We start from the raw sequence: 14,604 nt of genomic DNA, 5'->3' as shown, positions 1-14,604 counted from the left end.
ATCAGTATGGCAATTTCTCAGAAAATTAGGAAACAACCTTCCTCAAGACTTAGCAATACCACTTTTGGGTATATACTCAAAGGATGCTCAACAGTACCACAAGGACATGTGCTCAACTATGTTCACAGCAGCATTGTTTGTCATAGCCAAAACCTGGAAACAACCTAAATGCCCCTTGACCGAAAAATGGATAAGGAAAGTGTGGTACATTTACTTGAGTACTACACAGTAGAAAAAAAAATGACATCCTGAAATTTGCAGGCAAAAGGATGAATCTAGAAAATATCACATTAAGTGAGGTAACCCAGACCCAGAGAGACAAACATCATATGTACTCACTCATAAGTAGCTTTTAGACATAAAGCAAAGGAAACCAGCCTATAATTCACAATCCCAGAGAACCAAGACAACAATGAGGACCCTAAGAGAGAAATACATGGACCTAATCTACATGGGAAGTAGAGAAAGATAAGATCTCTTGAGTAAATTGGGAGCATGGGGTCCATGGGAGAGGGTGGAAGGGGAGGGAGGGGAGCAGAAAAAAATGTATAGCTCCATAAAATCAATAAAAAATATATAAATTTTTTCATACAGTTTGATTATATTTCCCCTCCCCCAACTTCTCCCAGATCCTTTCTCCCTCTCCACCTTTTTACCCACCTAACTTTATGTCCACGTCTTGCATATGCTTTCTCTCAATCTCTTTCACCAAAAAAAAGAAACAATAAAAAACTCATTAGGAGAAAAACCGCCAAAGCAAAGCAAAACAGAACAAAACATTGACAAAAGTACCATTTTTTTCATTTAGTGTTGGCCAACTACTCCTGGGAGTGGGGCCCGCCCTGCAGTGGGACTGGTTTTCCCAAGGACACTTCTGAGTCGGTGCGTGTTAACTGCAGAAAGTTTCATGGTAGGGGTGGAAGCTTGCAGAAGAGACAGTCCTAAAGTAAGAGGACAGAGGGGCAGGAGCCTATAACCAGGTCTGTGACTCCCGGTGTGAGAGCAGTTGTGTGAGGGTTAAGTCATGGATTTTCCTGATTTTAGGTGGGTCACTTCCCTCCGCAAAGTGCTTTGTGGTAGTTGTCCGAGTTTGAGGGACGCTCTGAAAGGCCAGGGAGAGCTAGCTGAATAGTTTTTATGAGAAGAACGTTGCTGGTAAGGGAGGAAGCAGCAAGTGCGAGACTGTAACTGAGACACAGGAAACAATGAGGAGGCCAGGGTGACTGCTTCCCATTTCCCTTCAGCTCACCTATGTGAATCAGTTTATATCATATCCTATTCATCTTACATCTTCTTCTACCTGTTAGTGACCTGTCTGCCTAGCTCTGCAAGTGGAAGTGGGTTACAGATTGCCAGTTACTCTACCATAGGAAACCTTATATCCCTCTTTCTCTTTTTAAGGAGAGGAATGCCTTCGTGAACAGTAGGTACCTTAAAGATATGTGGGGGAAAAAAATCTGGAACAGAAAGTGTTTGTGGTAAAAAGCCATAAAATTATAATTCCCTTGTTTGCTCAATGGATATTTGTTGAGCAGTGGTTCTTGAACTAGGACCAGCAATAAACAAAGACACCAAAATATCTGCCTTCATTGAACTTACAGAGTAGAGAGAGAAAGAAGTATATAAATAAAATTTGCTTGTTTAATAGTATGTGCAAAGGAGGGAAAGTATAGGGAAAACAGTATGTCTACTGGGAGAGAAGCTGAAATTTTTGTAAGGTGCTCAGAAAAGCAGTCTGGGAAAGTAAGTTTGAGGGAAGATCTGAAAGGCGAGGAGCGCTGGCTATATAGTATTTATGAGAAGAACGTTCCTGTAAGCGTGAGGCTGAGAAACAGTGAGGAGGCCAGGGTAGGGAGCCAAGAAAATGAGAGAGGATATGAGAGAAAATAAGTTCAGGAGCAGAGTCAGGAGGCCTGATCATTTAAAGAACGAAAAATTCTTGTGGACTAAAACTTTGTCTTTCATCTCCAATGTCTAGTGAGGAAATACACAATCAGTTTCATGATACCAGGTGTAACAAGGTTAAACAGAACTCGAAACAAAACAAAGCAAAGCTTTCTCCTTTCTCTCTCTCTCTCTCTCTCTCTCTCTCTCTCTCTCTCTCTCTCTCTCTTTCTATCCACCTCCTGTTGTTGGGTTTGGCTTGTTGTTTTACGAGGACCTTGAGATGTGTTGGCAAGTTAGTCATTTGCTCTTGGTTTTTAATTGTAAGCACTCAGCAGGAGCAGCCCAAAAGTGTTTCCACTTCCACTTGCAGAGCTAGGCAGACAGGTCACTAACAGGTAGAAGAAGATGTAAGATGAATAGGATATGATATAAACTATTCAAATGAGGGATTTGCTGGTTTTATGAGTCGGACAAGATTGGGTTATTTCCCAGTTCATATTTTTCATCCATTCCTCTCTTGAGTTTATTCTTTCCTGGTCTTGTGTGATAGAGGTCTTCTTCCTCCTGTGTTTAGGATTCCTTTAAGTATTTTCTGCACTGCTAGATTGAAAATCATGACTTTCTTTAGTTGGTGCTCATTTCGAAAATCTTTCTCTGTTAATTTTAAAAGATAATTCTGTGTAGTAGTCTTAGTTGACAGCCCTTACCCTTGGGATTTTAAATATATCATTCTATTTTTTCCCGGCTTTTGGAATTTCTCTTGAGAGGTTTGATGCCATTGTGATGTGAGTTGTCATTTTTCTCTTCTAGCTTCTAGTATTTTTTTCCTGGTTTCATAGTTTTGGCAGCTTGACTATAATGTGTCATGGAAAGATCTCTGGCCCTCTCTGTTGGGAGTTTAAATGTCTCGTGCTTGGCTGTCCATTTCTTTCCCTTACTTTTTCTGCTATAATTTCATTGGATAGTTGTTCTGTTTTCAGAAAACTGCTTTCAGTTTTCTAGATGGAATTGCTCAATCATAATATGTGCATAAATTCAACTTTAGGAGACAGTGCAGAGTTGTTCCCCAAGTGGCTGTGCCCATCGAAATGGTCCCCAGCAGTACAAATGATGCTCCTTAGCAATACTTGCTGTTGTTCAGCTTTCGGAAACATTTGTCACTGTGAGAAAGTGAAACTGAAATTTAGTTATAGAACTAAGTCCTAATGCCCCATTCTATCTCAAATTTGTCTGGTTTCTAACAATAGTAAGCTGCATTTCTTACAAATGGAAATATATAGGCTTTCTATAACAACGGAAAAGTCATAAAAGTGAGAATGAGAACTTAATGGGAACTTCTTCGGGGGACCTGAAAATGTGATTTTAGACTGACTGGGGCGTGACCACCTGACTGGAGGGTGGGGGTCTTAGTAGGGTGGGGAGAGAGTCCAAGAGAAGGGAATGAAGAGGTGGAGAAAGGAGAGAATGATGGTGTGGAACTTGCTGAAAATCAGCCTGTTCTTGGGCCCAGTTGTAGGTCTGCTAGTTTAGGAAGTGAAGAATGGGATCCAGGTCTGACTGAGTGCATTTAAGCTCTGTTAGTTTAGTTTATTTTACTTCTTAATTAGCACTGTTGGAAAGCGTTTGCTAGGCAGTGTGACAGAATGTATTTAGAACTCAGTATGCTTTATTATCCATTGTTTCAGAGGCACACAGTATCAAATACTTCAGAAAAGTTTATCTGTATAACCTTTGCTCTAAAAATAAGATATCACTAAAATTCTGTATCTTAAAAGGCGTGTCTTCAAACACAGCTTTCAAATTTTATAAGTGATGTTAATTTCATAGTTGATTACAAAATTAAATTGTTCTATCAAGGCTGAATGTCATCGTCTTGGGAAACAGAGCAAGCGCTGAGAGCGATAAGGTGACAGTCTGTGTGTCATGCTTTTCAACCTGGGCTCTACATTCCACATTAGATGGAGAGGTTGTTAGCTATTCTAAAGGCACAATAAGAGATTATTGTTCATATCAGTGTAATAAATTGATATTCCTGACTGTACCTTTTCATTTTGCACATTGTCAAAACCTTGGACCTTAATCTTATCCTTTGATTGACAGTAGCGACCGGGGAAAGAACACTTGTATTGTTAGGGACAGTCACATCTGTTCAACTTGATTCAGTTGAGGGTATTTGCATATTCTTAAGTATTTCTTCTGAGAGGGCTTAACTTCTTCTCAAGTGCTTGATGCATTTTTGAAATTCATTCATAAGGTATCTGCATGCACTAATAGTTCTGTGTAATATTGCTGTGCATAATCTGACAGATAAGACCACATTCTAAAATAGGCATTCTTTGGGGAGGTGACATTATGTTTTACCTATTTGTTAGAAAGAAATGTTAAGTTTTTTTTTTTTAAAAAAAGTCTTATAATGCTTTGATTCAAGTATAATAGCCTTACTTTAGGCAAATTGACCTCTCGTATGATGAACCAGGATTTATTGAACAGTAATAAAGGTGTTAATGATAAAATTTCCTGCCTTGGTTGGAAAATTGAGTAATTGAATGTCTGTTTAGTAACTCCTTTTTTTTTTTTAAATAGGGAATATTACCAAGGCTGATGTTTCTTTAATGTTAAGCTTTAATGTTACTTTCAATTCTAATGTCAGCCTCAGAAAATAGTGGATGTATATAACCTCTGGTTTACATTGTCACAGATTGTCTTGTATCTGAATTGCCTCTTGCCAGTAGAACACAATGGAAGATTATCTTTTATGTTATCATATGTCTGCAGAATTTATATGATATTCACACATGGCTAATGCCCAGCCATTTACTATCCTCTTTGTACCAGTCTCCTAAACCCTTATTATTAAACGCCTTAAAGAGCAGACAGGCTTCTTGTTGTATGGTTCTGATGAGTGGGCACTGACTGTTTTAAAGACTTTTTAGATATGGGATCAGTCAGCAGTGTTGCCGTGGGATCTGCAAAAGAGTTTTTTTACTGACATATGTGATCTTAAGGAAAAGACTAGAATTAATCACAAAATGTCTTAGAAATAAAGTTATAGATCTAACAGGAAAATACCATCATGTTACATTAATTTAATCAAGATTTAGGGCAGTTAATGACAGATCGATTTTTCACACTAACCTGGAACCTTTCCTAGTTTCCCTGAGGCAGGGTCTCATGTAGTTGGGGCCAGCCGTGAACTCAGGATCCTCTTGCCTCTACCCACCCTAGTGCTGGGATTGCGGTATGAGCCCCTGCACATGCTCTTTACGAGCTTTTATCCCACATTTTCTTCTAGTATAAGTATTTTTGAGCCAACTCTTTCTTTTATTTTTTTATCTGCTTTACTTAATATAAAAGTTCATTACACTTTTATTATTATAAGAATTATTTAGTGGAGGAAGTTCTTAATTTTTATTAGTTATAAAATAATTCTAAACTGCATAATTTTTTTTTTCTCTTACAGGAATCCCCTTCTGGTCGGAGGAAAGCTCTTGCTACTAGCAGCATTAATATGAAACAGTATGCAAGCCCTATGCCAACTCAAACTGATGTCAAGTTAAAATTTAAGCCATTATCTAAAAAAGTTGTATCTGCCACTCTCCAGTTTTCATTATCTTGTATCTTTCTTCGGGAAGGAAAAGCAACGTAAGTTTCTATCATTAAATAAGTGACTTCCTTCATCTCGTGTTTTAAAATACCACAGCGTTTGTCTTAGTAGAATGGCAATAAGATGAACATCATTCAGATGAATCCAAGGCATGAACTCAAGGCAAGAATTGAAGCGGAAGCCATGGAAGAATAGAGGTCATTGGGCTTGGCTTTCTCAGCCTACTTTCTTATACACCCGGGTCACCTGCCTGGGTTGGCCCCGCCCACAGTGGCTCTTCTCACATCTATCAGTAATCAAGAAAATGTCCCACAGACATGCCTTCTGGCCAGCCTGATTATAGGCAGTTTCTTAATTGAGGTTCCCTTTTCCAAAGTGACTCTGGTTTGTGTCCAATTGACAAAAAGTAACCAACACAATACCTTTCTCAAAACCAAAACCAAACCAAAAATCATTTCTTCCGTGCTGAATAAGCACCCACTGCATTGTCAAGTCAGGAACAAGTACATGTGGTATCTACAGTGCAAGAGCCTGTCTAAGTAGACTATGAAGGGGCAGAGTAGATAAAAATGCCATGCTGGAAACTCTCTGTTAAAGATAAGGGAGAAAGGTGGTCCATTCTGAACCACAGTTGTGCACACATTTAGCCCAGGAGAATGTGGTTACCATAATCGGTCATGTCTGCTTGACTGATAAGCTGGTTTCTGTGTATCACTCGAAGTGAGATGTTTGGCTCTCATCTCCAAGGCAGCAGGTGACATGCTAGATGGCAGCCGTCCACTGAGAGAAGCTGTGTTCCCAAGTGAGTGTGGTTAGGGAGGTGGTTGAGAATGGACTGTAGACACGGGGAAGGAAGGCTCTCACCCTGAGGTGTAAGCCAAGTGAAGGACCGGAAACAGAGGAAGGAGACCGAGCAGTAAATGCGTCGGCACCATCCGTAGCTGTCTGGGTAAGAAAAAGCGCATTTAAACTGATAGTCTCAATTTAATATGAATCCTTATCATTTATTACTGATACTGAGAATTTGGAAGGCATTCATATGAATAATACAACTTTTCTTGTTTGTGTTGACCGTCATGAAATTCGTTTAAAAAGAGGAAATCATTTTGTTAACTTAGCCTGTGTGAAATAAAATGTGAAGAATTTCTATACTTGGCTTAGTTTACATAGTTATGTCATATTCTGAAGATAAAATTATTAAAGATTATAAAAGAGCAGTATTTTAATTTTTTCTGCCTGAATTTGGCAGAAGTATACAAAACTGAAAATTAATATGTTGTATAACATTTTAAAATGTGTTCAGTGAGTTTTAAGGTGAAAATAACAGATGAAGAAAACATAAGTGAGTTGTCTCAAGATATTTAATATAAACTTCATAAAATTATATTTTTAAATGTTTGAGATAAAAATTCATATTTTATCAAATAGATGGTGTCCAACTCATAATTAGCTGAAGATTTCATCTCGTGTTTCTTCAAAAGACTAGACTTTGCTTTAGATGATTTATTTTTGGTTGCAGTAGTTACCTTTAGGGCCTGTGGCTCTATGGAAAACTTAACACGTGGTTTGCAGGGTTTACCATTTGATTTTCTCCAGCCCATAGATCCAGAATGGTTCATGGTTTTCTATTCAGAATTCCTGTTCTAATTCCTTTTGGAAGAGTTAAGTGTTTCATTTTAGTTTTTAACATTTATTTTGTTATTTTATGTAATATATATATGTATATATATATATATAAAATTTTATATGTGTGTTATATATAGTTTATATATTTGTCTGTATTTATGCCTGTGCACCATGGACATGCCTGAAACCTGCGAAGGTCAGAAGAGGGCGTTGGATCCTTTGTAACTGGAGTTACAGACACTGTGGGTCCCCAGTGCTGGGAATTGAACCCAGTTTTGTCCAGAAGGGCAGCCAGTGCTCTTAACCTCTGGTCTGTCTGTCCAGTTCAAGTTTTATTTTAAAGTCAAGATTTATCTTATTTGTGGACTGCCCAAGGTTTTGTTTCTAGATCTAATGCTCAAGAAACTATATTTGAATTCTCTGCAGAAACTTTTTGTTTTCCGTGGGGTGCCAGCACAATTGCCTTCTAAAGCCTTAACCACTTAGAGTTCAGTCTTGTTTGCTTTGCAGTGAATATGTCATTTAGAAAGTTATACGGTTTGTAAAATTCTTACGTTTAAAATATTCTTATACAACATGCGAGGTGTTACTCTTATTTTACAGAAAGAAGGAATATGTTAATATTTTATCTTATATCCGTTATCCAAAATGCTTAGCTCTGCAAGTTTTCAGATTTCGTTTTTTTCTAGATTTTGGGGTATTTGCATATACATAAGGATATCTTAGGGAGGGGACCCAAGTCTAAGCACAATGCCATTTAACTTTCATGCAGACTTTCTTATGTGGCCTAACGTAGTTTTTACAGTGTCTTCGTGCACCTGAGCCTCGACTGCGGCCTGTCACATGCCACGTGTGAGGTGTTCCACGTGTGTCACCTTCATCAGCGTGCGAAAGCTTGGGTTTCAGAGTGCTTTAGATTTGGAAATGTTTGGATTTAAGATTTGCAGATTAGGACTATTAAACCTTTATTTTCTAATTATTTTTTAAGTAATGTCATCTAGTAAGCTGTGTATTGTATTTTGACTAATTTGATATAGGGACGAAGATATGCAGAGTTTGGCTAGTTTGATGAGTATGAAGCAGGCTGACATTGGCAATTTAGATGATTTTGAAGAAGATAATGAAGATGATGATGAGAATCGAGTGAACCAAGAGGAAAAGGCAGCAAAAATTACAGGTTGGCTTTACTAGCATTGAACTAAAAGTTTATTTTCTAATTTGTGTATTAGGTTTTAATTTCTTAACTCAGATGTATTTAAAACAGTATGTTTTACAGTATGTGCTTTGTATGTATATTTCTACCTGTTTACTTCTGCTCAAATTCAAATAAAATTCAAGTCTCTTTGTTTCAGTTTCAAAAAACTTTACTAAAGTTTTTTTATTGTTTAAACATATGTATTTTTGTTAATTTTCCAAAATTAACTTATTTACATTTTTATCTTTTCATATAGAGGACTTAGGTCCTAAAGTATTTGGTTCAAAAAAGAAAGACATAGTTTTATAATCTCATCCAAATCTGTACCATTTTGCTCAGTTTTATACTTCTTCCCTTGTTATTTTGTCCAGTGTTGATATTTGTAAACTATGCTTCATTTGCTTGTCACACGTATTATTCTTAGTCCATCTCTTAGTTTAAGTACGTCTCTAATAGATATCATTTGGCTACTCCAGCTCCATAATGTTTGCTTTTTAATAGCTCTTTGCAGAGCTGGGGCAGTGACTCAGTCAGCAAAGCTCCTGCCACACAGCATAGTGACCAGAGTTCTGTCCCCAGAAGCACAGAGACTTTGTCTGTAATCAGTGCTGGAGGGATAAGAGGAGGGGCTGTGGGGGCTTGCTGGCCTGGCCAAATCAGGGCTCAGTGAGAGAACTGAGAAAGATACCTGGTAGACTTTGGCTTTTGACTGCACACACACTTACACCACACATGTGCATGCTCCCACCTGCCTGCTCACATAGCCAAGTGATACACAAGTATTTAAAAAGTTCTCTATTCCAATAGCTGACCTAATTTCACTTATATTAGTATATATATATATACATATATATATATATATATAAACATGTGTATATACATTCATATATACATATGGATATATATGAGGTCTTTTCTTACTATTTTCCTCTCTCTACCTACCTTCATTTTGCCTCTCTGATTTTTACATTATTTTATGTGTATGGGTGTTTTGCCTGTGTAATATCTGTGTGCCACATGCATGCCTGCGTTGGTGAAGACCAGAAGAGGGTGTTAGAGCCCCTGGTACTAGAATTATCTATGGTTATGAGTTACTGTGTGGGTGCTGGGAATTGAACCCCTGTCCTCGTAACTTAAGCCAGTGCTTTTAACTGCTGAGGTATCTCTCCAGCCCCTGAGAATTTTCTTTTAATTTAAGCACTTTTGTTAGCATAATTTGAAAATTATGTATCCTGTTTTCATTTTAGAATAATAGACTTTAAAATGAGTAAACCAGACAGATAAATGAATGACCCTGTGGATCTTACTAGTATTAAAATTAAACAGAATATATTATTGCTCCTCTTATAAGAAATGCAATATAATTTTCTTTGCCAGTCCCTTCCCTCTATCTCCTTTGGGCTGTTATACTTATTTCATTAGTATATGTCTCCCCCCAATAATAAATGTTAGCATACATTTGCATTCCCTAATGATGGCAGCAGCAGCACAATACTTTTATTGAAAAGAGGTTTTTTTCTCAATATGGTATATTCTGATTACAGTTTTTCTTCCCCCAGCTCATCCCAGCTCCCGCCTACCTCCCCATCCACCTAAATTCACACTCGTTCTTTCTTTAATTAGAATACAAAGAGGTATCTAGAATAGTAATTATAAAAAATAAAATAAGATAAAATAAAAACAAATAAAAATAGGACAAAACAAACAGGGTGGAAAAAAGAGCCAAAGAAAAATGTCAAGAGACACATACAGTTGCTAAGGCTACACATTTGCACACAGAAATTCTGTAAATACAAAATCAGAATCCATAATATATAAGCAAAAGATCTCTAAGGGCAAAGAGGGGGAACCTCAGACAAAGCATTGTGAGATACAAAAAACAATTTTGAAAAATACCATTGAGTTCATTGGCTCTCTATGGCTAGACATGGGACCTTCCCTTAAATGTGGTTTGTATTCCCAGTGAGACTTCATTGGAGAAGACTAAGTTTTCCTTTGTGAGCAGCTATCAATTAAAGACAGCTTCTGGGTTAGGGATGGGGCTTATGTCTATTTCCCCTCTCAGCTCTTGGACCCTATCCAGCTTAGACTTGTGCAGACCCTGTACCTGCTGTGCCGTCACTGTCTCTGAATTCATACACATCAGTCCTGTTGCGTCTAGAAGGCCTTGCTTGCTTCCTTGATGTTTCCATCATCCAGCTTCTTTCAGTCTTTCCACCAACTCTTCTGCAGAGTTCTCAGAACTGTGAGAGGAAGAATTTCATGGAGACAAGTCTCTCATTGGAGAGAGACCTTGTGCTCTTAACTGCTGAGCCATCTCTCTAGCTCCTGAGAATATTTTGAAATGTAATCATTTTTGTATGGTAATTTGAAAATTGTCTAGTCACATTTCTAGTTGTAGGTCTCTATATTGGTTTTCATCTACCAGAGCCTCTATCAGAGGGAGCTTCTTTGATAATGGCTAAGCAAGATACTGATCTATGAATATAGCAGAATGTTGGTATCAGTCATTTTATTGCTACATTCCTTTAGCAAAAGAATAGTATTTGATTTTTCTCTAGGTTTGTGGCCTATCTTGTCCCAGGTTCTTGACTACTTAGGTAGTGTTGGCCATGAGTTCTACCTCATGGAGTGGAACTTAATTCCAATTAGATAGTGGTTGGTTATTCCTACAACTTTTGTGCCACTATTGCACCAGCATATCTTGTGGGCAAGTCACAGGTAGATCCAAGCATTTGTAGCTGGGTTGGTGTTTCCCTTTCTCCACTGGTAGTGTGCAGAGTACCTTCTAATACCATGAACACTACTCGGGAGGGGTGAAGACTGGATAGGCACCAGCTGACTTTTCTATGTTCAGTGAGTTATGTGGGTGTTAACTTCAGTTTGTGAACAGCAACCAATAGCTTTGACAATAACCTGGGTTGCTTGGAGGTCTCCATGGGAAAACCCTGCATGTGTATAATGTCCTTTGCTCATACTTCTTCCTCCATTATTCTTGCCTGTTCATTCCTGCTCCCGCTGAACTTCCTTTTCTTTTCAGCTTAGAGGTTCTTTACTTAAACAAGGGAAACTCAGACCAGGTGACTGAGGAATATGGCTCTCCCTGTCCCCTCAACTAGTAACTGCCTGTAGTTAGTTCCTCGGGGAGAGATAAGTTCTTACCAGCCCCTCCCTCATCCATGATGACAGGGTGATGAACCCAGTCTTCCTGCTCCCTTTTGTATGATGTTCTGTGAACAGTGAGGAGGTGATTAGCTGGCCCTTTAGGACTGAGAACTCAACAGTCACTCATTCTTAGCACTTTGCCCAGTTAGAAGTCTCTGCAGTAACTGTTGTCCACTGCAGACAGAAGCTTCTCTTACCAAGGCTGTGGACAGCACTTATCTTAGTCCACTTAGAAGGCAGCAATAGTAGGTTCCTCCTTAGGACCTAGGACCTGCCCAGCCACGGACTTTTGACCAGTGTACATCATCAGGTGTGGCCTCTGCTTGTGAAGCAGGCCTCAGGATCCAACCAGAAGGTCACTGGTTACCTCTCCATCACAGTCACACACTTATTGCACCAGCAGGTGTGTCTTGCCTGGTAGGTTGCTGTTGACGCATGCAGAGTTCACAGATGGGTAAAACTGTGAAGTTTTTTCCCTCCCAGTGGCTGCATAATGTTTTCTAGGACTGTAAAAGCCAGCCAGTGGAGAGGAAGTTCCAGCTAACTTTCTATTTGATTTCTCTATATCCTACGACCTATGTGGCTTCAACAATTATCATCTTGTTTTGCTGGGCAGCCAGCAGCAGTGGTAATTGTATGTATTGTTTTGGGAGTCTCTGGAACCTCCTTGACCAACAACTTAAAGAAGGAAGTATTCCATACCCCGTTACTAGTATTATTGTTTATTAACCTTGGCTTCTGGTAGTAACATTATCTACCCATACAGGGTGTCTTTCTTCAAACTCTTTCTTTCCTGTTTAAATTATTATTTAAATCCTCTTCCAATCACTCTCTAATTGCTCCTTTTTAACTTTTTAATCTCTGCAGGCACCCCTAGTTGAACTCACAAATCTAAATAGAGCTGCACATAAGAGTCAGCAGGTGGCATTTATTTTTCTGTGCTTTGGTCACGTCACTTAGTGTAATGTTTTCCCTCAAGTCTCATTTTTCCATTTGCTTTACAACGTGATGAACCTCTATCATAAACATGTTCTGTACTTTTATCATCCATCGAATACACAGTGAGCGTGTGCACATGTCTCTGCAGTAACGTGGAGAATTCTTTGATCGCTGGTCCAGGAGTGGTATAGCTGTTGTCATATGGTCGCTCTCTTTTTACCTCTTTGAGGATTTTCTACTGTGATTTCTATAGTGGTTGCTAGCTTACACTCCCACCAGCAGTAAAGGTTCATCCTTCTCCACATCCTCACCAGCATTTGTTATCAGTGATGATTTTCTTGATGATAGTCATTCTGACTGGGGTTGGATGAACCTCAAGGTAATTTTGATTTGCATTTCCTAGAAACATTTAAAAGTATTTATTAGCCATTTGGGTTTCTTCTTTTGAGAACACTGTGCCAATCCATAGACCATTTTTGCACTGGGTTGTTTGATTTCTTTATGTTTACGTTATTTCTGTCAGATGTGTAACTGGTGAAGATCTTAGATCCTGTAGGGTGCCATCTCATCCGAGTGACTTTGCTTTGCTGTGCAGAAAGGTTGTGATTGCAAGGTTTCCCTTGTCAGTTGTTGGCCTTATTCTCTGAGAAAGTGGAGTCCTAGTCTAAAAGTCTTCACTTTCACCTAGATCTTGAGCTATTTTCTCTACCTTTTTTTCTAACAGCTTTGGTATGTCAGATCTTAACTTTATGCCTTTGATCTATTTGGAGTTGATTTTTGTAATGTGTGACAGATAAGAATCTAGTTTCATTCTTCTACATGTAGATATTTCATTTTCCCAACACCATGTATGTATTGACAAGGTGGTTTTTTTCTTCAGTGTGGCATTAAGCCTCGTTATTAAAAACCATATACATACACACACACACACACACACATATATATATATGGCTTTATCTCTGGGACTTAATTCTGTTGATCTTCACATCGGCTTCACACTGTTCCAATGTCATCATCACTTTATTTTTATTATTTTTACTTTGATGCTGTAGCATTAAATTTTGAAATAAAAATGTTTAAAATAATTTGAAATTCTGGCATTTTATGCCTCTAGTGTTATTCTTATTGTTCAGAATTGTTTTGGTTACTAAAAGGTTTTTTATGCTTACATATTAATTTTTATTGTTTTAATTAGAGTGCTGTGTCAGAGGAGAGGTTGTGGCAGTTGTTTTCTCCTCACTCCAGTGACTGAACTCTGGCTGTCAGGCTTGCTAGCAGCTACTCTCACCTACCAAGCAGTCTCACTGGTCTTCCAGAGGAATTTTACGATTTCTATGGAAGAATGGTTGTAGAATTTTTATAAGTATTTCATTGAATCATTAGCTTGTTTTTGGTGGGAACAATCCTATTTCACAATATTAATTTTTCCAGTGCATGAGCAATAGGAGATCCCATTTTCTAGGGTCATCCTCAATTTTTCTTCAGTGTTTTAAATTTTGCTATAGGGGTCTTTCATTTCCTTGGTTAGGTTCATTCCAAGGCTTTTTCTAAAGGTTGTGAATGGGATTGTTTCCCTAATTTCTTTCTTAATACTTTTCTTACTGGGATGTGGGAAGGCTACTATTTTTGTATGTTAGTTTTGGGTGCTGGAGCAATGGGCTAAGGGTTAAGAGCACTGACAACTGTTACAGAGGAACTGGTTTCAATTCTCGGCACCTACATAGTGGTTCGCAACCATCTGTTGTAGTTGGGACTTTTGGGGAGGCACCACCCAGCTCCCAAATAAATACACGAAATCTAATTCTTATTTATGAATACCCAGCCTTAGCTGGGCTTGTTTCAAGCTAGCTTCTGTAGCTTAACTTTAATTACCCTGTTTCTCTTTAACTACATTTTGCCTCTGGGATTTTTACCCATCTTTATCCCATATATCTTGCTCCTTCTTACTCCGTGGCTGGCTGTGCAGCTGTGTGGCTGGCTCCTGCTGTCCTCTTCTCCTCTTCTTGCTCCTCCCTCTTCTTGTTCTTCTTCTAGCCCAGATTTCTTCTCATATTTATTCTCTCTGCTTGGCGGCTCCGTCTGTTTGTCTCTCCTGCCTAGCTATTGCTGTTCAGCTCTTTATTAAACCAATCAGGTGTTCTAGACAGGCAAAGTAACACAGCTTTAAACAAATACAGCATGAAAGAAT

General features: G+C 38.5%; 1 protein-coding gene across 12 annotated transcripts in view; it reads left to right on the top strand.

Annotated features, from left to right (window-relative positions):
- Window positions 1-14,604, top strand: part of Ehbp1 (EH domain binding protein 1) — a 255,213-nt gene that overhangs the window by 95,489 nt on the left and 145,120 nt on the right. For all 12 annotated transcript variants that reach the window (XM_075944462.1, XM_075944460.1, XM_075944463.1 and 9 more), the window contains exons 6-7: window positions 5,348-5,529; window positions 8,155-8,294. In XM_075944462.1, coding sequence (XP_075800577.1) covers window positions 5,348-5,529; window positions 8,155-8,294 — 322 coding nt within the window. The remainder of the gene's footprint in view (window positions 1-5,347; window positions 5,530-8,154; window positions 8,295-14,604) is intronic.

Source organism: Microtus pennsylvanicus, chromosome 12, assembly GCF_037038515.1.
Source record: "Microtus pennsylvanicus isolate mMicPen1 chromosome 12, mMicPen1.hap1, whole genome shotgun sequence".
Taxonomy (NCBI): Eukaryota; Metazoa; Chordata; class Mammalia; order Rodentia; family Cricetidae; genus Microtus; species Microtus pennsylvanicus.
Note: the sequence above shows the minus strand (reverse complement) of the source record. Positions and strands in the feature narration are given on the sequence as shown.